This window comes from Erpetoichthys calabaricus, chromosome 2 (genome assembly GCF_900747795.2).
Source record: "Erpetoichthys calabaricus chromosome 2, fErpCal1.3, whole genome shotgun sequence".
Classification (NCBI taxonomy): domain Eukaryota; kingdom Metazoa; phylum Chordata; class Cladistia; order Polypteriformes; family Polypteridae; genus Erpetoichthys; species Erpetoichthys calabaricus.
Genome location: NC_041395.2, coordinates 44,925,775 through 44,951,035, shown reverse-complemented (window position 1 = coordinate 44,951,035; position 25,261 = coordinate 44,925,775). Strand labels below are relative to the sequence as shown.

Here is a 25,261-nt window from a genome sequence, read left to right as displayed (position 1 = left end):
TGGACTCTCCAAGCTGGACCTGCTCTACTCCATGTTATTAGATAGATAGATAGATAGATAGATAGATAGATAGATACTTTATTAATCCCAAGGGGAAATTCACATACTCCAGCAGCACCTTACTGATACAAAAAACAATATTAAATTAAAGATTGATAATAATGCAGGTAAAAAAAAAAACAGACAATAACTTTGTATAATGTTAATGTTTACCCCCCAGGGTGGAATTGAAGAATCGCATAGTTTGGGGGAGGAACGATTTTCTCAGTCTGTCAGTGGAGCCAGGACAGTGACAGCAGTCTGTCGCTGAAGCTGCTCTTCTGTCTGGAGATGATACTATTTAGTGGATGCAGTGGATTCTCCATAATTGATAGGAGCCTGCTGAGTGCCCGTCGCTCTGCCACAGATGTTAAACTGTCCTGCTCCATGCCAACAATAGAGCCTGCCTTCCTCACCAGTTTGTCCAGGTGTGAGGCGTCTTTCTTCTTAATGCTGCCTCCCCACACATAGAAGAGGGCGCTCGCCACAACTGTCTGATAGAACATCTGCAGCATCTTATTGTAGATGTTGAAGGACGCCAGCCTTCTAAGGAAGTATAGTCGGCTCTGTTCACTCTTGCACAGAGCATCAGTATTGGCAGTCCAGTCTAATTTATCATCCAGCTGCACTCCCAGGTATTTATAGGTCTGCACCATCTGCACACAGTCACCTCTGATGATCACGGGGTCCATGAGGGGTCTGGGCCTCCTAAAATCCACCACCAGCTCCTTGGTTTTGCTGGTGTTCAGGTGTAGGTGGTTTGAGTCGCACCATTTAACAAAGTCATTGATTAGGTCCCTATACTCCTCCTCCTGCCCACTCCTGATGCAGCCCTGACTTTAAATACAAACCTGAGGTACAATCTGAGCCGCTCTGACCTTATCTTACTGCCTTCTACAACCCAGCAGCTCACTATTATCTGTACTACAGGTTCTTATGTGTTTTTTGGTGGGGGTTATTTTATACATGTATTGAGCTTCTGTAACTTCTCCTTGGGGACAAATAAACTCTAATCTTTTTAGGTAGAGTTGCTGCTGGAGAGTGAGATGAGCTAGTTATATATGTATGTTTAAAGAGAAGGCCCTCCAAATGGCTCCCTCAAGAGGTAATTGGCACAGACCACTGGGAGGAGATCCAGGACACACTTGAGGGATTACATGATCTGCACCACTTGGAGGATTCACCAGCAACTGGAGACGGTTGACCCATTCATGTATCATACGAAATATGAAATTCCCATCGGGTAACGTCACCTGAACATGCGTTCAAGTGGTTGCTCTCGGTGGGACACTTTTCTTACCCTAATTCAATAATGTTGACCTCTAATTTCATTTCATTATATCTCTCTATTAAATAAAAAAATCCTTCAACGCAACGAGACTTTTTGGAGGAGAGATTTTTTCAAGTCCTTCAAGACGAGACTTTTGCCTTCACGTCCTCCTCTCAAACATTTTCAAACAAGACCATGGTCCTCTCAACTCTCATTCGTGTGAATGTTTTTATCCTGCTCTCTCAGCTCTTATACATTTTTACGTTTTCCTCACTTTAAGTTTCCAATTAAAGAAGATGTATTATGTCCAAATCTTATTGAAGAATTTCATCGCAAAGGGTTATCAACATAAAAAATGAGTACACGGGCAATCCTAGCAACGAGAAATGAGGAATGTCGATTTATAACACATCAAATAGGTTAAATGCGACTAAAAATGTTGAACGGTTAAATGCGTATTAATAGACTATGCTGAGATAGTTGGTGGTGCGGAAAATGAAAACAACAACTTACAATATCCCAAGGGATATCTACAACTGTTAACACCGTCCAGTCTTACAGTGCATGAACTACTGTAGAAAGAAGGATGTATCTAAGAAAGGTAATGTAGTACATCTTCTGTGGATAACAGACACCAATGGAGATCTTGATATGCCATTCGTATTAAAGCGTTAACAGTTTCCCGTTAGAATAGCTTTGGCAAACATAATTAACAAATCTCAGAGCCAAACATTCGAAAAAGTTGTTTTATTTAATAGAGAGAAAGAAACGAAATTCAGTCATGGACAGTTATACGTTGCGTTGATGCATATGTAACAATTCCCATGAAAATAAAAATCTGTTTAAATTGTACATCTGCATCCCCATACGCGAGCGGCAGAACCACAAAGAGGCTAACGTGTAGCGCAGGCCGGGGGGGTTGGCGAGCAAAGCAAGCAGGGGGTGAAGCCCCCTAGTACAATTAAAAAAGAATTACAAATCCAAAAAGAGACACAGCATTGTTGTAGTTATGCTGTTTTTGTTGTGATATCATACACACGTATTTCATTTAATCAGCTTTTTATTTTCACGAGTATTTTTTTTTTTGGCTTTTTAAGTGGATTGAGCAGCACACTGACGGTGGCCTTACTCTGCTCCCAAAACACCAACAGGAAATTTAAATGAAGAGAGCAGAATGGGAAAGTGACAGATTGTAGCTTCTCCGCTAGGGCATAATGAGGCTCTTTAGGCGGTGGTGGTGATCGCAGTGCTACCAGGTTAAAATGAGAATATTTAGTATAGCCCTCAGAGTCTCTTACATACTCAAATGTTACACACGTAGGCAGCTATCAGATCATTTTCACTCACCCTGTGACATTTCTGAAGTTCGCAGCTTCTCTGAAAGACAGTTGAGATGAGCCGATGCTAAGTCTGCATTGACAGCATCTCTGAAATTTAATTTAAAAGTGTATTAAAAAATGTATAGTAACGAGCCAGAGGCCAAAATGTAACATTAATTATTAACAACATTAATAATTGTAAAAAAAAAAAAAGATAGCAAACCTCCTTATTTCATTAGTGAGCGACGCAACACCACACATGCTCCTCAATTCATCCGTTTTATCCACAATGTCATTACCACAGTCACCACCCAAGGCTTATGACCATTCGTGAGGGACTACACTCCTAAATGGTTTTTTAAATGGCACTACATGGTTCTTTACTGGGTTGTGTGATTCCTCTTAGAACAGGGGTCCCCACCTCCGATCCTGGTGGACCACCGTGGCTGCAGGTTTTCATTCTAACCCTTTTCTTAATTAGTGACCTGTTTTTGCTGCTATTGAACTTCTTTTGAATTCATTTTAACTGACTTGCTGTTGAAGGCTCCGGTCCCTTAACTGTTTCTTTTTCTTTAACTACCAGCCAAACAACAATGAGATACAAAATGAACCAAAACATGACCATCAAACTGTGACCATCATACAATATCTGAAAATAAAGGAAGATGAAGGTCTCAGGAATGCTAATCTTCTCAGGTCCCCAATACTTTTTAGCAGCGCTCTTAGAAAAGAGAAAATCAACAATGAGAGCAGCAACAAGCCATAGAATTAAAGAACGGGTTTAATTAACAACAAGACTTGGCGCCTAATTAAGCAACTGGTTTGAGGCCCTGACTTAGCTGGTTTGGGTGCCATTTAAGGAAAGAAAAGAAGCAATTCAGAGGAATGATGAAGAAATTCAGGGGAACAAATCTTAAAAAAACAAGTCAATTAAAATGAAAGGAAAAGGAGATAATTAGCAGCAAAAACTGGTCACTAATTAAGAAAAGCGTTAGAATGAAAACCTACAGTCACTGCGGCCCTCCAGGACCAAAGCGGGAGACCACTGCCTTACAGCCAATGACTGACAAAAAATCATTTCATTCTGGTAAGAGTTCTTTGCATATGAAGTTGGATCTTTGTGCTTTGAAAATCTTCCTAATATGTAGAAAAAAAATGTAAACTGTTTGTATGGTGGGCTACCCAGCTGGACACTTAACACGTTAAGAAAACCTGCGCTGCTGTAGGCAGGAAGAGTCCTTTTACAATCATGAGCCACTGGTATTTCACAAATCTGTTATCATCTATTCATGATTATTTATGAAGCCTGTTACAGATGTAAATACATAAAGGTTCATTCTGGAACCAAAAATGGATCCCCTATGGCAAGGGAGGACAAACTACGGCCCATGACGTCAAATTGTACAGCTCCCACGTAAGTTTAAAACTTTTCTGATTTTATTAACAAAAATGACAAATTAAATACAGTATATAGTCAGTGCATGTTTTGGAACATGTGACCAAATGAGCAAGCTCGTTTAGAATGTTGCATGTGTATAACCATAAGCTCGTATTTATGGTATAACTGGAGTTTGTCCTGCATGCCACCGTACGCGCACACTGACGTTTTGATCATATGCAGTCACAAGTCCGGGTGTGATGTGAGCACACACAGTCTCATGCATGGGTTTGAATCGCTCCGATACATTCAGCCATCGTCATCCAAGCACTGAATTATATTTCAAATGAGTGCTGCTGTGAAAAAAACGTAAAATTGAAGAATGCCGTGTTTTTAACAAGGAATGGACATACAAGTTATTATTTTTTTTGTTTTTTACAAATGTTGAAAGTAAAGCAGTGTGCCTAACGTGCCATGACAGTGTTGCTGTTTTTAAGGAGTTTGAAGAGACATTTTCAAGCTAAGCACAGCACGTATCAGAAAGTGAATTACAGCAAAGAGTTGTGTACCAGAGTTATAGTTATTTGGCTAATAAGTGTATTTCTGTGTGAAAATAAGTTATTATTTAGTAAATTTATATTTTTGTCACATATGGCCTGCCAGAGACCTTACAGATGTCCATGTAGCCCTCAGGGAGAAAAGTTTGCCCACCTCTGCCCTATGGCATTGCTCTGAAGAGCTACCCTGGCACTTTCATTTTTAAGAGTGTAGTGCTAAATTGTAAGTCACCTCTCATCTCTGAGGACTTTAACTAAACGTCTGAACAAAATGTCCCAAATCTCCTCTAGCTGTGGTACCTGCAGAGAACCCGGTGCTCTCTTCTAGAAGAAAACTAAAAATTCAGCCTTGGAAATGTGGATTCACTTCTTAACTGCCCTGTGGTTTAATATAAAAAAAACGATTCAACAAAAATTAAGTAGTAAGATCCATTAAAAACATTTTTTTTCATTAAACAGGACAGTGAAAATATTCTGTCAGAAGTCTTTACTAAGTGTGTGCTGGCCTGGGCTGACATCATACACGAAGAACACAGGACAAGAATTTGCTCCATCTGTGTCCTGCGTTTGTCCTCCTGGATTTTTGTTCGGTTTCTTATCACATTCCAAAGGTGAAATGGCTTTGGTTGTAAGCAGGTATGCCAATGATGGACGGACACCACTTCAAGTTTTACTGTTTATTCATTTAATGATCAAATAAACCCAAGTGCTGTATTGTGGAGAGCTGATATCAGTATTGTTATCACAGTTCACAAAACACGAACAGACCCGTCCAAACCATCAGTAAGGTGATTATTATCATCGTGTCACTGGCACATTACAATGTAAATCACTACACATATAATAAATTTAGGTATTTCCCAAAAACGTACAAAGTTAACAGGCAACAGGGGACAGAACTTCAAAGACCACACAAAGCTCAGTAGTACTGTTTAGCTTTAGGAATAAATAATTAATGGGCATCATAACCAAAACACGGAGGATGAAGCAGCCTGGAGATGAGGAAAGCAGTGGGATAAACGGCTCAAGCAGCCCAGATGATCTTATGAAGATGTGCTTAAACATCAGTGGACGTGAGCTGTTCAGATGGTCAGGGGTCACTGGATGGGGTTTGCCTTGCGCCTATTGCTGACACTCAATGATCCTGTACTGCAATCAGTCAGCTTTGAAATATCAATGAATAATTAAGTATAACTAGAGTCCAAACAAAAGCAGATGTAGATTTCTGGATATGATGTGCTGGCAAAAAAAAATGCAATTTGAGGACAACTGTTCTAGAGTTTTCTTCTGCCTCAAATGTGTATTTTTTTCCCTCCCTAATATTAAGTGTTTGACAAATGCACAGAATTCATGCACATACTCTTGTTATGGATGATTTTATTGGCTGTTTACATGCATTCTTTCAAAATAATAATCTGTCAAATTTTCCACTTCTTAAGAATTTAGTCTTTATAAGAAAAAAAAAATCATCACAGGGTTATGAAGGGTATGGGATGGTGAACAGCAGACTGTCATTTCTTTATCTGTGGAGAACATGTGCGTCAAGAAGCCTCTGGTAATGGTCTGGACAGAACCGCTGCAGGTAAGCGTCCATTTTCCCAGGAACCCTCTGAGAGTTGCTCACACCTGAGGAGAAAGAAAACAATTTGGCTTAATATGGGGTGTCATGATATGCACATCTGCTGCTCGGGAAAGGTTCACCACACGGCATCAGGTTAGGCGAGTCAAGCTGCATGTCTGGGTTTTTAGCACAGTATCGCCACGTTTATAGACAGATTGCTGCTCCCAGTGCTAACTTTATAATACCATTTCACCCAGTAATACAAAAAGCCGATTCAGGAAACGGACCAATGCTGATTTATGGATAGAATGTGGTTGTTGTGTAGTGTATGTGGGGGTAAACGTTAACACTATACATTGTACTGTGTTTTTATCACTCTTTAATTTAATATTGTTTTTATCAGTATGCTGTTGCTGGAGTGTGAATTTCCCCTTGGGGATTAATAAAGTATCTATCTATCTATCTATCTATCTATCTATCTATCTATCTATCTATCTATCTATCTATCTATCTATCTATCTGTCTGTCTGTCTGTCTGTCTGTCTGTCTGTCTGTCTGTCTGTCTGTCTGTCTGTCTGTCTGTCTGTCTGTGTCCACTAGTACACAGCGCTCGTATGCCTGCAGCACTGAAAAGCCATGTGAGCAGGGTGGTCTAACAGGATGAAGTTGGCGTTGTATCTGACGATGAAGAACTTCAGAAAGAATATTATCATGGAGCAGGTAAAGTATAACCATCACATGTACGCTCAGGAGAAAACTGAAAAGTCAAGTGAAATGTATCCCAGTATCCATTTAGCAAATCTGCTTAATCCCCCTTAGGGTGGTAGGCCCCAAGTCTGTCCTGGCAGAAACAGGTGCGGGCATCAGTCCATTACAGGGGGTTCACTATCCACTAGTTTTATGTGGCTAAATGTACAGATTTAAAAAAAGAAGAAAATGATTGCAGTAGATCTCCCCACCATCTTTTGACAGCAGTTAGAGTTGAGATTGTCAAATAATCAAGAACTTCATATTAGAGTTGCAGTTGTTTTTTCTTCAGCCTGCAAGAGACTGCAACCTTAAACCAAAGGAAACAGATTATTAAATGCACTATGGATAATAATTGAAGATCAACTTAAACGACTACATGATTTTTTTACTGCAGGTGGGTGTGATTTTATTAGAAAAATGAATTTAATCAAGAGTTTTATGAGACTGATGTGAATTTTTAAAATACTGCCTTTACGTTTATATATAATTGTAACTGACACCATAAACAGTATGAAACCCAATCAATAGATGAAGTTGACAGAATAATTGTACCATTGTAAGCTTTCACAGTTAGAGTCTTTTCAAAACTTAAGAATCGATTAACGTCATCCACTATGGACTCTAAACACTAAACTGAACAAACAAGCTGCACGGGGATTGCATATCGCCAGGCAGTTCCAATCTTTGAGAAGCGCTGGCTATGAATGTGCTGCCTGCCACACCTTTCTCGTCACAAAATTTTAGGAAGAATTGGCATTTATTGATTTAATGACAGTAAATAATTTGTACAATATGATTACTGAAATGTAGTACTGATGGATCTGTACTATCTTGGAGAGAAGGAGAAAATTTTAATGAAAAGACCGGAAAAAGTAGAATAAAAAAAAAGTGTACCAAAAAGACTAAACTGACATTTCGCCAAACCCAAATCACAACGTTTTAAATGACAAGGCAGATAATTAAAAAGCAACAAAAAGCGCTAATAAAGAAGTTGCAACAAAAAGTTCTATATAATCCATTATTAGATGATTCGGGATAAGATGTCAAAGGTTGCAAAACCTCAAGGGATCCTGGGAATAATTACCATTGAAACGGGCGCGCTTAAAGGGTAAAGAAAAATGGCATTAGGTTACAGCAGAAATTATTTTCAGTCTTTAAATGGTAACAGAAATACTTGGGTGATTACATCTTGCCTGAAGAAGGGGCCTGAGTTGCCTTGAAAGCTTGCATATTGTAATTTTTTTAGTTAGCCAATAAAAGGTGTCATTTTACTTGACTTCTCACTATAATGGTAACAGAAAGAAAATTATTAACGACGTAAATTAATTCCTTAAGGTAAAAAAAAAAACAAACCTGAAAGGACACAAACAATGTTAAATAAGAAAGCCAATCAGAACAGCATCTCAATACAAATACATTTTTTTTCCATTAAAAAGTTTTTTAATCACTGAAAACCTGTAGCACAGCAGCCTTTTTCAAAAATTCTCATTGACATTAAGTTATTAAATTCGCTTTCCCTTAAAGTGTACGTTTGAACGGATAACCAACTCACACGAGGCCCGTTTTTCCCGTACTGTGCCCGAGCACGACTGTCCTCCCTCCCTACTCCCCCGCTGGCCTGCACTCACACTGCGTTTAACATTCAGGGCCCACTCACGCTTTCGTCATCAACATGTGACTTCATGTAAAGCTAAAACAAGATCCGAACAACAAGCGACAGCGTGCATTTCAAAATGATTTTCCTTATTTTGTGTAGGACAGGATAACGCTGTACCCTCTTACAGATTTATTGAGTGTGCAGCACAGCGCTTTGCTGTCAATCATGCAGCACGCACGAGAGACAAATGATGTGTAGGTTATTGTAATGTGGCACGGTGGTGCAGTGGGTAGCGCTGCTGCCTCCCTGGATGGAGTTTGCATGTTCTCCCCGTGTCTGCGTGGGTTTCCTCCGAATGCTCCAGTTTCCTCCCACAGTCCAAAGACATGCCGGTTAAGTGCACTGGCGATCCTAAATTGTCCCTAGTGTGTGCTTGGTGTGTATGTGTGCACGCCCTGCGGTGGGCTGGTGCCCTCCCCGGGGTTTGTTCCCTGCCTTGTGCCCTGTGGTGGCTAGGATTGACTCCAGCAGACCCCCGTGACCCTGTAGTTAGGATATAGCGGGTTGGATAATGGATGGATGGATGGAGGTTATTGCAATGATGTTAACTGACTTGTCGCACCATTGACGTCATGTCTATGCTCTGTGCTCAGGTACGTTTAGCGATCACACTGTTCCCAAATCCTACTGAACCGTGCCTGGGCCCACCTCTTCTAAGTGAACCAGGGCGCAGCACGGTTGGCCCAGCATGGAGCGATCACACGAGTCAAACGAACTAGACTTTGGGGTTACATGCGGACAAATGTACTCAGGCACGGAACAGACTGCTAGTGTGAGTACACCCTTAAATAAGACACCTGGAGTGTCGCCTGTCTGGCTTGCGATTTGCTGTCTAACCTTAATATTCTTAAGGGCAGCAGGTTGCTGGTGCTCATCTACCATTGCCACTTTACCAGATCACACCCAAGGAAAGGTAAAAATTAAAACATAATAAACCAGCCTTAACAACTGCTTATTGCGTCCCTTTTACTTACCCAGTTTCTCAGCCAGTTCCTTAATTTTGGTCAATGCCTCTGGAATCTGCTCCTCTGTTTTCACCAGCACTTCGAGTTCACCTACTAGGAACCCGAAGTCTGCATAATCCAAGTCTACATGGATGCTGTCGGTGTCAGGTTGAGTGAAAGTGCGACGTACAGTAGAGAAGACTGCAAATTCCACAAGGCCAAACTCGCTAAGCCAAGAGCCGCCAGTTCCTTCTTCTGCCTGTCCCTTAGTCAGACCACAATTGTTCTTCTCCAACGTCCTGTCCACAGCATGCGTGTGACCAGTGCCTTCCTTTTTAATACCATTTGGCTCAAGCACCTGCCGAATATGAGCCTGAATTAGCGGAAGCTCTGTCAGTTCTCTATAGCGAGTGCATGTGTCCATTTTGTTTTGCTTGTCCCTTCCCACTGGACACTTTAATTCCCAGTTATCCCCCCTACGGCGAAGCCATACATCCTTGAGGGTGAGAGAGAAGTCTTCTGTGTCAAAATAATGGTCCTTGAACAATTGCTCCCCAAGAAAAGCAGCTGGTAGGCAAAGGATGGAAGACATTAGTTGCAGGCAAAGAAAGGACGTCTCCATCAAATTTAATGTTACACCTAGTAGACAGCAGTCAGTATATTCAAGTCACATTAGTAATGTTTCTAATAAACACATTATAACACTCCAAATTACTAAAAGTAGTAAATAACAAATTCATGAACAGTACTTCTTAACAATAAAAGGAGGAAACTATTATTATCCCTACCTCCTAATTTTCTGAGATTTTCTTCAGTGTCTGCATTGAACACAAACTTTTTTTCAACTTCCAAACTCATCCTCACAAGTTGCAAGCCTGGCAGCAGAAATATGACAGTTGATAAATAGTGTAAGCATTTTACAATAATCTACATACAAATGTGTTTATAGTCACATGAAAAAGTTTGGGAACCTCTCAGCCTGCATAATAGCTGACTCTCCTTTCAACAAAAAAGATAACAGTGGTATGTCTTTCATTTCCTAAGAACATCTGAGTACTGCGGTGTTTTCTGAACAAAGATTTTTAGTGAAGCAGAATTTAGTTGTATGAAATTAAATCAAATGTGAAAAACTGGCTGTGCAAAAATGTGGGTCCCCTTGTAATTTTGCTGATTTGAATGCCTGTCACTGCTCAATGCTGATTACTTGTAACACCAAATTGGTTGGATTAGCTCGTTAAACCTTGAACTTCACAGACAGGTGTGTCCAATCATGAGATATAAAGGTATTTAAGGTGGTCAATTGCAAGTTGTGCTTCCCTTTGACTCTCCTCTGAAGAGTGACAGCATGGGATCCTCAAAGCAACTCTCAAAGGATCTGAAAACAAAGATTGTTCAGTCTCATGGTTTAGGGGAAGGCCACAAAAAGTTATCTCTGAGGTTTAAACTGTCAGTTTCAACTGTAAGGAATGTAATCAGGAAATGGAAGGCCACAGGCACAGTTGCTGTTAAACCGAGCAGGTCTGACAGGCCAAGAAAAATACAGGAGCGGCATATGTGCAGGATTGTGAGAATGGTTACAGACAACCCACAGATCCCCTCCAAAGACCTGCAAGAACATCTTGCTGCAGATGGTGTATCTGTACATTGTTCTACAATTCAGAGCAATTTGCACAAAGAACATCTGTATGGCAGGGTGATGATAAAGAAGCCCTTTCTGCACTCACGCCACAAACAGAGTCGCTTGTTGTATGCAAATGCTCATTTAGACAAGCCAGATTCATTTTGGAACAAAGTGCTTTGGATTGATGAGACAAAAATTGAGTTATTTGGTCAGAACAAAAAGAGCTTTGCATGGCGGAAGAAGAACACCGCATTCCAAGGAAAACACCTGCTACCTACTGTCAAATTTGGTGGAGGTTCCATCATGCTGTGGGGTTGCAGGGACTGGGGCCCTTGTTAAAGTCGAGGGTTGGATGAATTCAACCTAATATAAACAAATTCTTCAGGATAATGTTCAAGCATCAGTCACAAAGTTGAAGTTACGTAGGGGTTGGATATTCCAACAAGACAATGACCCAAAACACAGTTTGAAATCTACAAAGGCATTCATGCAGAGGGAGAAGTACAATGTTCTGGAATGGCCATCACAGTCCCCTGATTTGAATATCATGGAAAGTCTATGGGGTGATTTGAAGCAGGCTGTCCATGCTTGGCAGCCATCAAATTTAACTGAACTGGATAGATTTTGTATGGAAGAATGGTCAGAAATACCTCCATCCAGAATCCAGAGACTTGTCAAAGGCTATAGGAGGCGTCTAGAGGCTGTTAGATTGGCAAAAGGAGCCTCAACTAAGTATTGATGTAATATCTCTGTTGGGGTGCCCACATTTATGCACCTGTCTAATTTTATTATGATGCATATTGCATATTTTCTGTTAATCCAATAAACTTAATGTCACTGCTGAAATACTACTGTTTCCATAAGGCATGTCATATATTAAAAGGAAGTTTCTACTTTGAAAGCTCAACCAATGATAAACAAAAATCCCAAGAATTAAGAGGGGTTCCCAGACTTTTTCATATGACTGTACATGCAAGTAGTAAATTAAATGTTTTGTGAAGTTAATTGCAAACTCATAGATTTGGCCCTGCATGTGTTAGTATGCCCAGAAAATGGACTGGAATCCTATCAAGATGCAGCTGGCTTAGCCTCCCGCACTCTCACACTGAATTGGCCTAAACACGTTTAAAATAAACGGAAGTGACATTTCACACTTGGCACCGAGTGTTCATTATTCATTTTCAGAACCTGCTAGTTCCAATGCTGGGCCATTAAGAAGTGTTAACATAACTACCCATACGTGCCTAATCCAATTTAGAGCCGTGCCCATCTTGGCAGCGCTGGGTGCCTGTTCATTGTAGGGCAAACCTCCACACACCCACACTCATACACGGCTAGTTTGGAAAGGCCAGGTAGTCTAACCTAGATGTCTTTGGGGATTTGGAAGGGGGGAACTGAAGTACCTGGAGGAAGACCCCCCACAAATAACATTCAAATTATTACAGTTGAAAATGAAAAGGTGCAGCTGTTGGAACTGCCAGTTAACCTAATGTGGAAATCGTTGGAGATGCCGGAGGCAAATCCACACAAACACAAAGACAATATTGAAACTTCATTTAGAAAATGATGGGGATTTAAAACCAGGAAGCTGAATCCATGAGGAGGATGTCTTTACCTACTGTAATACCATGCAGTTAAGCAGTAACGTGTTAATGTTAAAACAAAATAACCACTGCCGTATTTGACTTTTTTCATGCAATTTTGTAAATTAACCACTATCATGATGCAATCATTAATTTGTCACTCCTAAACTGTAACATTTTTAAAGTATTTCCACACAAATTAGTGTTCTTTTGTTCATTCAAAATCATCAATGCTTACGTCAGACTTGCAATTGTCAATGCGCTGTAAATGTCCAATTACTACTAAACCGGGCCAAACGGGTCCAGCTTTCGCATCTGTATTAACCTGAACTTGCAGTTAACCTGAAATGCGCAGAAAGTGTGTACAGTTGTAAAATGATTGACATTCTTATTACAAATGATCGCCTCAATGTCCACTGAAAAGGGACACCGTAAAACTGCTTTTTGAATTTAAAAAGTTACCTCTTCCACAGACGTTAACCTCTGTTATCGATCAGGGCAGCTAGTACAGCATTCTTTTAAAGCAGCCTAAAATAGATAAGGAAAGGTGCTGCACTCCGTAAAAACAAGGAGTCGGGTCTAAGCAATCGAGCAGGTTGCAACAGCAATACGTCGGACATGGTTAGCCTGGGCACAGTAGGGCACAAAGCGGCAAAAGGGAAAGCGTAGACCTCGGCACAGCGCGTTGCAAGAAGCTGCAAAAACGCACGTGCTACGATATTGTAACGTAACAAACGGCGTGATATTTTAAAAGGTGTCATTAAATAAACTGAAAATTTGATTTGATTTATTTAACAGAATGCCAAGCACAAATTTAACATGACGATGTCTATTTATGTCGTAGAACCCCAAGTGTGAGGGAGCCGCAACCGGCACCAGTCACTGTTTATAGGCTCGGATACGGCACGATGCTCTCTTGTTGTTTACAACATTATTCTTAAGCAAGATTAAAAGAAATTAGTTAAAAATTCCCACTTACTATGTTCTTGCGGGGGATATTTACATAAGTACTTAAACAAGCAGCAGGCACAAAAGTCAAATCTTATAAGACTACAATTCCCAGCAACCTCTCTTCTCGTCGAGACCGAGGTCCCTAAATGAGCAGAGCAGCGGAAGCCTCAACTGTCCTGTCCGAAGATAAGACTTAATTCACCATTGGAGGGGCGTTTCTACTTTGTACATAGCGTAAAAATACGGTTCATGAGACATCTTAGCTATCGAGGCGATTAGATTTGTAGCCACTGAACGCTATACATTACTCTGTTGGCCAAATAAAAACAAAAACGTTTCGAAATAAAAGTTAAATAATTATATTCTAGTCTGTTCGTCCATTTTTAGGACCATTTTATCCAGTGCACAGCCACAGAAACGCCGAGGCATATATTGACAGCAAGGACCACTACGGTTTCACATCATCGTTGATTGTAAACCTATCCTTATCGATTTTGCTAGTCTGTACTCTCATTAGCATAACTCCACCCCTCAACAAGATAGGCATTCTGGGAGCGCGACTCTTATTCGGCCAAGCCAGTGCACGCATGTAGAGGGATTATGGGACAGTTGGATAGGACTCGGCGCACTCTAGTTGCAACCGCAGTGCTCGGAGGTAGATTGTTTTGTGCTTTGTAACAAATTTTTCTAATGAATAAATAATAATAGTGTCAGTAATAATAATAATCATAATGACGCGAAAGGCTCGAGGCGTAGGTCATTTTTTTGGGAGACGCGGTTTTACAAAATGGATAGAATTGACAATAGATCAGGTATTTTAAACATGACTCCTAATGGGATATAGCGCTCTCATCCCCCTAGTTCAATTAATTTATCATACTCTGCTCTTAAAACATAAGATCTATTTTTCACATTTTTACTAAATCCATTATTACAGGGGTGGTTAACCTTTTTCCTATAAAGGGCCGTTTAATTTTTTTTTTACAACATCCTTCAAGGGCCATACTAAACTACTCAACACATATCACACTAACCTCTAATGCGATGGCTAGAACTGCTTCTGTTTGGTGAGACGTCTGATATCAGATGATAGTGATGATGATGCTACTCGCAGCTGGTTTTCCAGGATTTGGTCAGTCAGTCATGAGCGGAATCAACTCTTTGCAAGAAATGTTCACAGGATTACGTTGTCCCAAACGGAGACGCAGATTGCAGAGCATGTCTCCTCAGAATGGGAACATCCTCAGGACATATATACAGTTTATAGAACTCTCTTTCACCTAACTGAGCTCGTTGTTACTTTACAGCTCAATGATTTCATGTTGCATGTAGTCAGGTATATCAGCTGGTTTCATGTTAAGTGGCATAGGAAATATGTTCCGTTCCTTTTGTTTACTATTTATGTCCTGAAACCTCTCACCAAATGCCAGAAGGAGTTTGGCACACTCACCAGCATATTCACATGTCATAGCAGGCTTTTGCTCTTGCAGAGTACGGAAATGCATGGTGTTGCCCTTTTCCAGTTGCACTTGCCACAGCTTTAATTTCGCTTCAGATGATTTCACATTTGAAAAAAGAGAGCTGAGAAGCTGGATGGGGCCTTGGAGCCTGATGTTCAGCTCTGAGAGGTACTTTATAATGTCCACCATGAAGGCCAGATCACATAGGTCCAAGGCAGGCTTTCCCTTCATCTCCATGAACTGTTTTACGTCTTCCCTCGGTTTGCAAAACCGTGTGACCATATCTGTGTGACTTAGCCATTGCACGTCACAATGGTACACCAGATTTCCATACTCAGGTTCGAGTTCAATGAGTAGCTCCCTGAACTGGCGTCTGTTTAGACCTCTGATTTTGATGAAATTTATGGTGGGAAACGACAGTTGTCATTACGTAGTTGAACTTCAGGGAATGTGCACACAAGCTTTCTTAATGTATGATACAGAGGCATACAACTAAATCATTCGGATCCAGGCTTCTATGACTGATTTCCTTTTTTAAAAAATGCTGTCAAATCCCTATTGCAGGCCAGCTGGGCTCCATCTATGGCAAGGCCACTTAATTTTTCAAGTGGTAGTTCAAATTTGCTAATAACTAAAACACATCCTCACCTTTAGTAGTGCCATGCATGGCTTGCAAAGACAGAAATTCCTCCCTCATATCAAACTCAGCTGCAATCCCTCGCACAAAAATGGCTAATTGTCCATTGTTTTGTGGGAGAACTGGAAAAAACTGGAAATTTCTTGCAGTGTCCTTCATTGAGTTTTCAGTATCTTGTGCCATATAAGTAATATGCTCTGCGACGGTTCTTCGAGACAAATTGACACTTTGGAACAATTTTACTTTATGCGGTGGAGCAGCAACAAGGCAGTCCATCACAGATTCTCCTTCTGAATGAGGTTTCAGCTTCTTTGCAACTAACTTGCTTTCCATAAAACTTGCTTGCAAGACAGCGCCCCTGTCAGAACGCAGTCTTTGTTGGGCAACTAAACTCATGAGAAGAGCATTAAATTTATCCAAGCACATTTGTCCTTTCACCTCATCCAGTTTAGCATGTTGTGAGCTGTAGTGACGCTCGAGATTGGCCTTTTTCATCACTGTGAGTGCGTCCCCACAAAGCAGACACACTGGCTTACCTTTTACTTCAACAAAAAAGAAATCATTTGTCCATTTCTCTTTGAAAACTCGACATTCAGTATCTACTTCTCATTTCTTGACTGACGCCATGATGATTCAGCAATGAGAGGTGATGATAAGCCTGTTGCATTTGCTTTCAACATGAGCCGCACTGGCATACAGCGGGAACATGTCACCCAGATGCCCCTCAGTACTATTTTATTATTTTACTAGGGGGCTTTGCCACCTGCTCGCTTCGCTTGCCAACCCCCTGGCCTGCGCTATGCGCCAGCCAGTTCGCATCTGTACCACTCGCGTATGTGGATTTCACTTTCATCAAACAACAAACCTTTTCATTTTCGCAGATACGCCTCTTCGTTGAGAAGAAACACTACTTTTCCCTGATGGCAGCACGAATTAGACGATCTACAAGTCTTTGACTTAAAGTTTAAAGCCGAACAAAATCTTCATACTTCTGTCATATAATCTATGTTCATATATTCAATCTCTTTTCTCTGTTCTGTTATTTCACCGAGTAATAATTTCCATTTGTTAGCACTAATGTGATCTTTACTATCAGTTTTTTGAGACTTTCATAATCTCTAACCTGCTCTGCATGTGTATCGCACCAACATTTTTGAACCTCTTTACGACATTCTACTTTGCCTTCTACTCTTTGTCTTTTATTTCTGACCCCGCTTGGAGCTGAGAACGCAGGAACTGTGTCTGACAATAGCATTTACATGAATGAGAAGTGATTGGACCGGGGGGGTGTTTGTAAATGTATGAGAGGAGGGCGGGACTTGTCAAAATCTCTCTTGGCAAAAAGTCTCGTCTCGCAGGACCTGAAATTATCTCAGAGAAAGTCTCGTCCCAGGATTGCCTTTTATAATAGAGAGATTTTATTTTTATTTTATTTCAGGGAAAAATAATTGACGTCTATAGTTTTTTTCTGAGTTGCTTTTTGTACTAATCATTCATGAATAAAAAATATAAAAAATTAATGAATTGCCTGGTGGGCTGGATCCGACTGTCTTGCAGGCCATATATAGCCCAGAGGCTGGAGGTTCCCCACTCCTGATTTATTAGATAGGGGAGCAACTATATTAAATCAGCCATCACATCTCTCTAAAATCTTTATTTGATGGGTATTTGAATTTCCCCGTGGGATTAAAAAAGTTTATCTAATTTAATCTAATCTAATTACCCAGTTTTTACCGTCAAAATGTGTTTTTGTGACTTTGACAATTTTTTTAACCAAAACATTCAGAAATGGTATATTAAACAGGATATAATTAAATTAACTCAAACAGACATGTTTTTGTATTTGAAATATGAATAGAATACAGTAAAATCGTATTATTGATTAATCCCCTTTTTGCAAAGCTGGGGTGCCTGGACTATGTAAAAAAATGGAGACTTGACGCACACAATGACCAGGCTGTGATTTGAACCCATCTGTCGTCTCCCATGAGGCACAGCAGCAGTAGCAATAACTCCTGCGTAGATTTCTCATTAATATATCAGTAATATCATAATTCTACACACTAAAAAATAAAAATCATCCTGAAATGACACTTTATTGGGTTGTATGGTTCCTTGTATTCCCACTACTTGACAAAGAACAATGTAATTCTGGGATGGATGGTATTTGCACATGGCATTGGTTCTTTGAGCTTTGAAACGTATGTGCACAAAACAGAAATCTTTAATGTATAGTAGGCGATCTAGCAGGAAATTGAGAGAGCAAGAAGACCTGAACTTAGTCAGTGTTGTTGTATGCATCAGGAGTCCTTTGACAATCAGTAGGCCATCGGAATTTCACAAATCTGTTATTGTTTTACTCATGTGGATGGTTCTTTGAGGGATGACAAATGGTTCCCCTATGGCATCTCTCTGAAGAATTGCTTTGGCCTTTTATTTTTATGAGTGTAGGTAACTCACAATTGTAGAATCCAGGGTTCAGATCCGGGCCTAGGCACTGACCATGCAGAACTTGCATCTTCTCCTTATTTTTGTGTATTTCCCAAATGTGTTTGTGTATTTGTCAGTGTGTGCTTTTGTTTTCCTCACATATACTAATGCATTGCACGACAAATTCATTGATAACCCTCATATCTATCTATCTATCTATCTATCTATCTATCTATCTATCTATCTATCTATCTATCTATCTATCTATCTATCTATCTATCTATCTATCTATCTATCTATCTATCTGATTGGCTGCGGTGTGAGTGGTAAACCTTGTCATGGACTGGTGCCACACATCCTGGCTTGGTTGCTGGAAAAGGGACTGGTAGTCTGTGACCCTAAACTGGATAAGTGGATTATAAAATGGATGAGTGTTTGTTTTCTGTATAGACTTAAAAGAAGGTTTTACATTCCTGCCTTTTATTAATAGTGTTTAAAAGTGACATTTTCTCTAGTTACAGTACTGTGATTCCAACAGACTGATGAAAAAAAATTAAATAGGCTTATTTCCATTGCTTATGAATATTTGAAAGCTATTATATTTTAATTGTTAAATGAAATAATAAATAACCTGAAAAACCTAAGTTCTTCTTTTATATAAAATACTTCTGTTATTGTTTGCTATTTGTTTTGTATTAATTTCTTGGTGTGCCTTGTAAATTGGCATTTAGGATTCAATCTCTCATTAATTGGTTCTTTTTAATTAAAAATGCATTCATTTTCCAACCATAATTATTGCAATACAGGACAGCTGGGAACGACAGCTTTTTCTGGCACCACTGGGCACGCTCATTTGCACACCTGTAGTGGGCAATATTGGGGCAGGGTAGAAGTGCTGCCAACATAACCTACATCTATTTAGGAAAAAAAATGAAAATAAAACTCAGAATTTATTTAGAGCCTCTGGTGTTGTGGCGGGCCTTCAAAAAATAATAAAAAAAACCCATCTCCACCTACATACAGGACATTTGTTTTACATTTAGTCAAATGACTACCTGTACTACTTTTTGTGGACTTCTTCAAATTTGGTTGTCTGTTTCTTTTTAATTTTTACCTTTTGCCAAGCACTTATACGGTATGTATTATACAGTATATATTCACTCTTTTAAATCACCACAGTAAAGGTGTCTGCAAAATGATTGGAAATAATATTAATAATAGGAAGAATATTATCTACAATGAGTTGGGAGCTTCAGCAGTTTTGTTTCCTCAGTATAGTTGTGGCAGCAGCAGATGTGAGATTTTATTTATATATTTTTATTTTTATAAAACATTTAAAACACAAATCCAGACCACTCAACATCCATTTACATAAAAAAGAATCAGTGTAGGGAACCAAGTATGTCTGGACTGCTTTTTGGTTATGTTTGGTTTATTGTGACGTCACATCAAACTCTTTAGAGGAATCCCATAACAAGGCACATCATTTAAGAACCCTCAAGGACTGAAAAGGAAAAAAAAGATAGAAAATGATACAGAAATAACAAAAAAAAGGAAGAAACAAAAGGAATGACCCAAGCAGAAATTTGTGAATTTCCCCTTGGGATTAATAAAGTATCTATCTATCTATCTATCTATCTATCTATCTATCTATCTATCTATCTATCTATCTATCTATCTATCTATCTATCTATCTATCTATCTATCTATCAGAAGTAAAAACAAGTTCCAAGCTCACAGATTTTAAAATTGAAGAGTCAGATGTGCTTCAAGCCCGCGATACAATGAAGACTAATGAAACCCCCTGACCTGATGGGATGTTACCGATTTTATTGAAAGAAATGAAAGACATCACCTGTAAACCCTTATTAGGCATATCACGTGAGAAAAGAGAATTACAGGAGGACTGGAAAGTTGCAAATGTGAGACCAGTCTTCAAAAGGAGTGACAGAATGGATCCTAGTAATTATAGACCATTACAACTTACTTTTGAGCCATGCAAAATTATGGCGACTATAATAATAAATAAATTAGAAAATGAACTCATGCTAAACAAGAGCCAGCGTGTGTTTAAGAGAAGAAGAACTTGCTAAACCAATCTTTTAGATTTGTTTGAACAGACAGCAACTACGGTAGTTGGCAAAAACAACACAAACAACATAATTTAGTTAGCATTTCAAAAAGCCTTTGATATGTTTCCATACCAAAGAGGTGACCTAAAAAACTGGATCTCAAATTGGTTAAACTGCAGGAGAGTACAGATAAGAGGAGATTGCTCCATGTGGAGTGAGGTCATCAGTAGAGTCTGTCCCTCAGGCTTGGGTCCATACCTTTACTGATTTATATTAATGACATTTATTCCGGTATAATTAGTAAACTTGTGAAATTCATAGATGATACTAAACTTGGAGGAATGCCAGACACTGAGGAGGCAGCAAAAACTATGCAAAAAGACCTGGACAATCTTCAGAACTGGCTGATGACTTTGGAAAATGCATTTTAATGTAGAAAAGTGCAAAGTGTTACATAGGAGCAAAAGGAATGTCAGTTATAAATACAAGATAGGAGACATTGTCCTACAAGAAGCAACCTCTGCAAAGGATTTAGGGGTTTATGTTGAGACATTTTCATCATCTAAGTAATATACAGAGGCTACAGCTATTGCAAAGGCAAACAAAAACTGTTGGGATTCAATACTCAGACTATGTAATGCACTAGTGAGAACACACCTAGAGTATTGTGTGCAGTTCTGGTCACCACGGTATAAGAAAGACATAGCAGTACTTGGAGCTTTGCAGAGGAGAGCAACCAGATGCATCCCAGGAGTTAAGGACGACATGTCCTACTCTGACAGAATTTAAGATGTTTAGCCTCAAGCAGAGGAGACTGTGTGGAGACCTAATCCAGGTCTTCAAAGTCCCGAAAGGCATTTATAAAGCAGATCCGGTGGAATTTTTTCAGCTTAAAGGTGAATCACATACTCAAGGACACCAGTGAAAATGAAAGGGAAATTCATTTAGGACTGAAGCCAGAAGCAGTTTTTTTATGCAAAGGGCTGTGGGAATAGAGAACAAACTTTGGACGACACCTCACAGACCATTCAGAGATGACTTCAGGTACAAATTAGTCTACTTTTCAATTTTACCTAGAGAGCAGTTATATATAAGAAACTAAAAATTCATAAATTATGAAACTTGCTTCATCGATGCAGGACACAGGATGGAGTGGAGTCAGATATAGAAGTTTAGAAGACTGAATGTTATCATTTGAGAAGGTAAAACATTAGATGTGTATTTCAATTTGCTAAAAATGATATTCCTTATTTATTCAATATGGTAGTAATGATATAGTTTATGTATACATAACTGTACATCAGCTGAATGCACAGGTAGGTCTTGTTATTGGCGAACTGTATGGCTTTTGCCTCTGTGCCATCCCACGCTCGACTGTACGGCGTCTTGCACGATCCGTGGTCCCAACAGCTCACTTCTGCTCCTTGAAACCGAAATGAGTAAGTGACATGATGTTCATGAGCATAAAGAAAATAAATAAAATCAACTTAAGTTATGTAGAAGTGTATAAAAGTGCCTTTGCACCCTTTATTTGCTGGGATAGTCTGTAATGCCTCTGCTCAGGGTTATGCTGCCTTAGAAAATGATATGGTATGTTTAAGATGAGGTGTTGACATTTTATACTGCAGTGACTAAACGTGCACTCAATGTTTTTGTTACCCTAAAACAAATTCACATCTGCATTATTTATAGATTACAAAATTTACTATTTCTCAAACTCTGTAAGTTATCGACAAAATGCCGCAATGACCCACCATCTATCATGTTTGGATGCAGCCAACAATTTTCACTTGAGGCTTTAGCACAGATTTTAAATCTTTATCATGTACTTATTTGAAAAAAAAAATGTTTAAGAAAATTGAACAATATTTCTCCGGTAAGACCCTTCACATCCAACAGTAGTTAACAACAGCACATGAATCTTTTAATCACTTGAATTGGAATCAGCTGTGAATAACAGCATCTTCAGCCACATGATATTGTAAAATGGTATTAAAAAATATTTTAAGTGACACTCTATATTATCTTAATTTAGAAAAAATCTAATTCTATCTTAGAGGATATGTCCAAAAATTTTCTAAAACAAGAATGCACTAATATTATTTTAGAATAAGCAAGCTGGGGCTGTGATTGACTCTGTTATGTTATTAATTGCTCTCTCATATTTAAAAAGTTTGATTTTTTGTTTGCCTCTCTCTTCTTTTTCTCTTGCTAATAGGTGGAGGTTGACTCATGTTTCACTTTTTTCCTTTGTATTTCTGTTTTTCCTTTGTTTTGTCTGAATTGATTTTGAACTTGTAAATGGTTGTATCAGTTATGTTCCTGGCCGGATTATAGCAAGGGCTTACTAGCATGGGGCCCTAACCTGTAAGGGGTTAACAGAAAAGCGTTTTTTGCCGCATATTTGCTGAATTTGCCGATGACCTTGTTCACTGAATTATCTCATGAAAATTCCCCCTGCAGCTGGCTTAGACAAATTTTGTCATTCCCCCCCCCCCCCCCCCACTTCACCAAGTACTCCATAATGCTTCGTGAGCCTGTAAAATTGTTCCTGACTACTTAAAAATGTTAGACGCCCTCATTATTTTAATCTAGTGCACCCAAAGTCCTCTGCTCCGTTGTGTGCCCCTCTGATCCTTGGGTGCAAATGAAAGTGTAAAGTCAGCGCCTATCAAAATTTTATACAAGTCAAGGCACTGTGAGTCAGTTCTTGTTTCACAAATGGACTTACTGAATAGAGCAAATGTTTCATTGTAATGATCTTTAAGTACTTTTGCTTCATTATGTTTTTTGCAGTACAAACACTTTCATTAACAGCAACTTAACAATTCTGCTACATAGAAAAAAAAACTACATAGAGAAATTTTAAAACAAATCACAAGCAGTGTAGGTTAAAAAAACAGCCTGTGTAAGGTAGATGAAGGGTTTGGAGCAGCCTGATTTGATATGTTTGTACAGAGAATAATATACAGGATTAAACTAAATGGGATTCTTTTCCACCTTTACTGGTGTAGCAAAAATGTAACATATGTAACCTGACTACTTCTTGTTCATTTTGTCTTTGTTTGAATTATTTGTGAAGCAGGCAGATTCCAAAAGACACTTGTCAGTTAAGAGAGGAAGTCTTAATGATGTTCAGGTAGCTTTCCTGACACTGCAAGTGTTCTTTAAAGCGTCCATTTTAAAGCTGATATAATAATAAAAAGAAATTAAGAATTATGGTAGTTATTTTCTACTATGTTCAATGAGAAAGAAAACCAGCTTTTGTTTTTTATAACATGCATAACAGTTTTAATATAAAACAACAGAAAATCAGAGATCTCCGGTTCAAGAATAAAATGGAGCTTCATTAATGTTAAAATGATACTTTTAGGGCATTGGAGACATGTTTAAAATCTGTTGTTAGTACATCCGTTAACCAAAATGCAGAGCAGTGAGGTAAAAAAAACTGTGTTTTATAAGTGACAATACAAACTAACAATGAAAAATCATAAAAATGCTGATCATGGAAGTGATGTGCAAAACACAGAAGTATTGCAGCACAGCGTCTCTAGAGTAACAAGAAGGTGAAATTAGTGTGAGGTAAAATAAAGGACACTTGTTTTACAATCAGATTAAAGGAACACTTTGAAAGCACATCAGATCTCAATGGGAAAAAAAACAAATCCTGCTGGCTATCTCTACTGATATGGACTGGGTAATGTGTTAGGAATGAAAGGATGGCACATTGTTTGATGGAAATGAAAATTATCAACCTACAGAGGGCTGAATTCAAAGACACCCCGAAAATCAAAGTGAAAAAATGATGCGGCAGACTAGTCCATTTTGCCAAAATTTCATTGCAGTAATTCCAAATTGTACTCAGAAGTTTGTATGGCCCTCATGTGCTTGTATGCATGCCTGACAAAGTTGGGGGGTTGGGGGGGGGGGGGGGGGTATGCTCATAATGAGACAACGGATGGTGTCTTGGGGGATCTCCTCCCAGATCTGGACCAGGGCATTACTGAGCTCCTGGACAGTCTGAGGTGCAACCTGTCAGCGTCGGATGAACTGAAACATAATTTCCCAGAGGTGTTCTATTGGATTTAGGTCAGGCGAGTGTGGGGGCCAGTCAATGGTATCAATTCCTTCATCCTCCAGGAACTGCCTGCATACTCTCGCCACATGAGGCCGGGCATTGTCGTGCACCAGGAGGAACCCAGGACCCACTGCACCAGCTTAGGGTCTGATAATGGGTCCAAGGATTTCATCCCGATTCCTAATAGCAGTCAAGGTGCTGTTGTCTAGCCTGTAGAGGTCTGTGCGTCCCTCCATGGGTATGCCTCCCTAGACCATCACTGACCCACACCAAACTGGTCATGATGTTACAGGCAGCATAACGTTCTCCATGGCTTCTCCAGACTTCTTCACGTATGTCACATGTGCTCAGGGTGAACCTGCTCTCATCTGTGAAAAGCACATGGCGCCAGTGGTGGACCTGCCAATTCTGGTATTCTATGGCAAATTCCAATTGAGCTCCATGGCGCTGGGCAGTGAGCACAGGGCCCACTAGAGGACGTCGGGACCTCAGGCCACCCTCATGAAGTATGTTTCTGATTGTTTGGTCGGAGACATTCACACCAGTGGCCTCCTGGAGGTCATTTTGTAGGCTCTGGCAGTGCTCATCCTGTTCCTCCTTGCCCAACGGAGAAGATACTGGTCCTGCTGATGGGTTAAGGATCTTCTACGGCCCCGTCCAGCTCTCCTAGAGTAACTGCCTGTCTCCTGGAATCTCCTCCATGCCCTTGAGACTGTGCTGAGAGACACAGCAAACCTTCTGGCAATGGCAGGTATTGATGTGCCATCCTGGGGAAGTTGGACTACCTGTGCCACCAAACTCTGTAGGGTCCAGGTATCGCCTAATGCTACCAGTAGTGACACTGACAGTGGCCAAATGCAAAACTAGTGAAAAAATAGTCAGGAAAGATGAGGAGGGAAAAATGTCTGTGGCCTCCACCTGTTAAACCATTCCTGTTTTGGGGGTCGTCTCATT

General features: G+C 39.7%; 1 protein-coding gene across 1 annotated transcript; it reads right to left on the bottom strand.

Annotated features, from left to right (window-relative positions):
• Positions 1 to 5,923: 5,923 nt before the first annotated feature.
• thtpa (thiamine triphosphatase) lies at positions 5,924 to 13,876 on the bottom strand. Its single transcript, XM_028793690.2, has 4 exons — positions 13,659 to 13,876; positions 10,264 to 10,350; positions 9,506 to 10,042; positions 5,924 to 6,189 (listed from the first exon to the last, which is right to left on the bottom strand). The coding sequence occupies exons 2-4, from the start codon at positions 10,331 to 10,333 to the stop codon at positions 6,083 to 6,085; spliced, it is 714 nt and encodes a 237-aa protein (XP_028649523.1). The 5' UTR covers positions 10,334 to 10,350; positions 13,659 to 13,876; the 3' UTR covers positions 5,924 to 6,082.
• Positions 13,877 to 25,261: the final 11,385 nt, after the last annotated feature.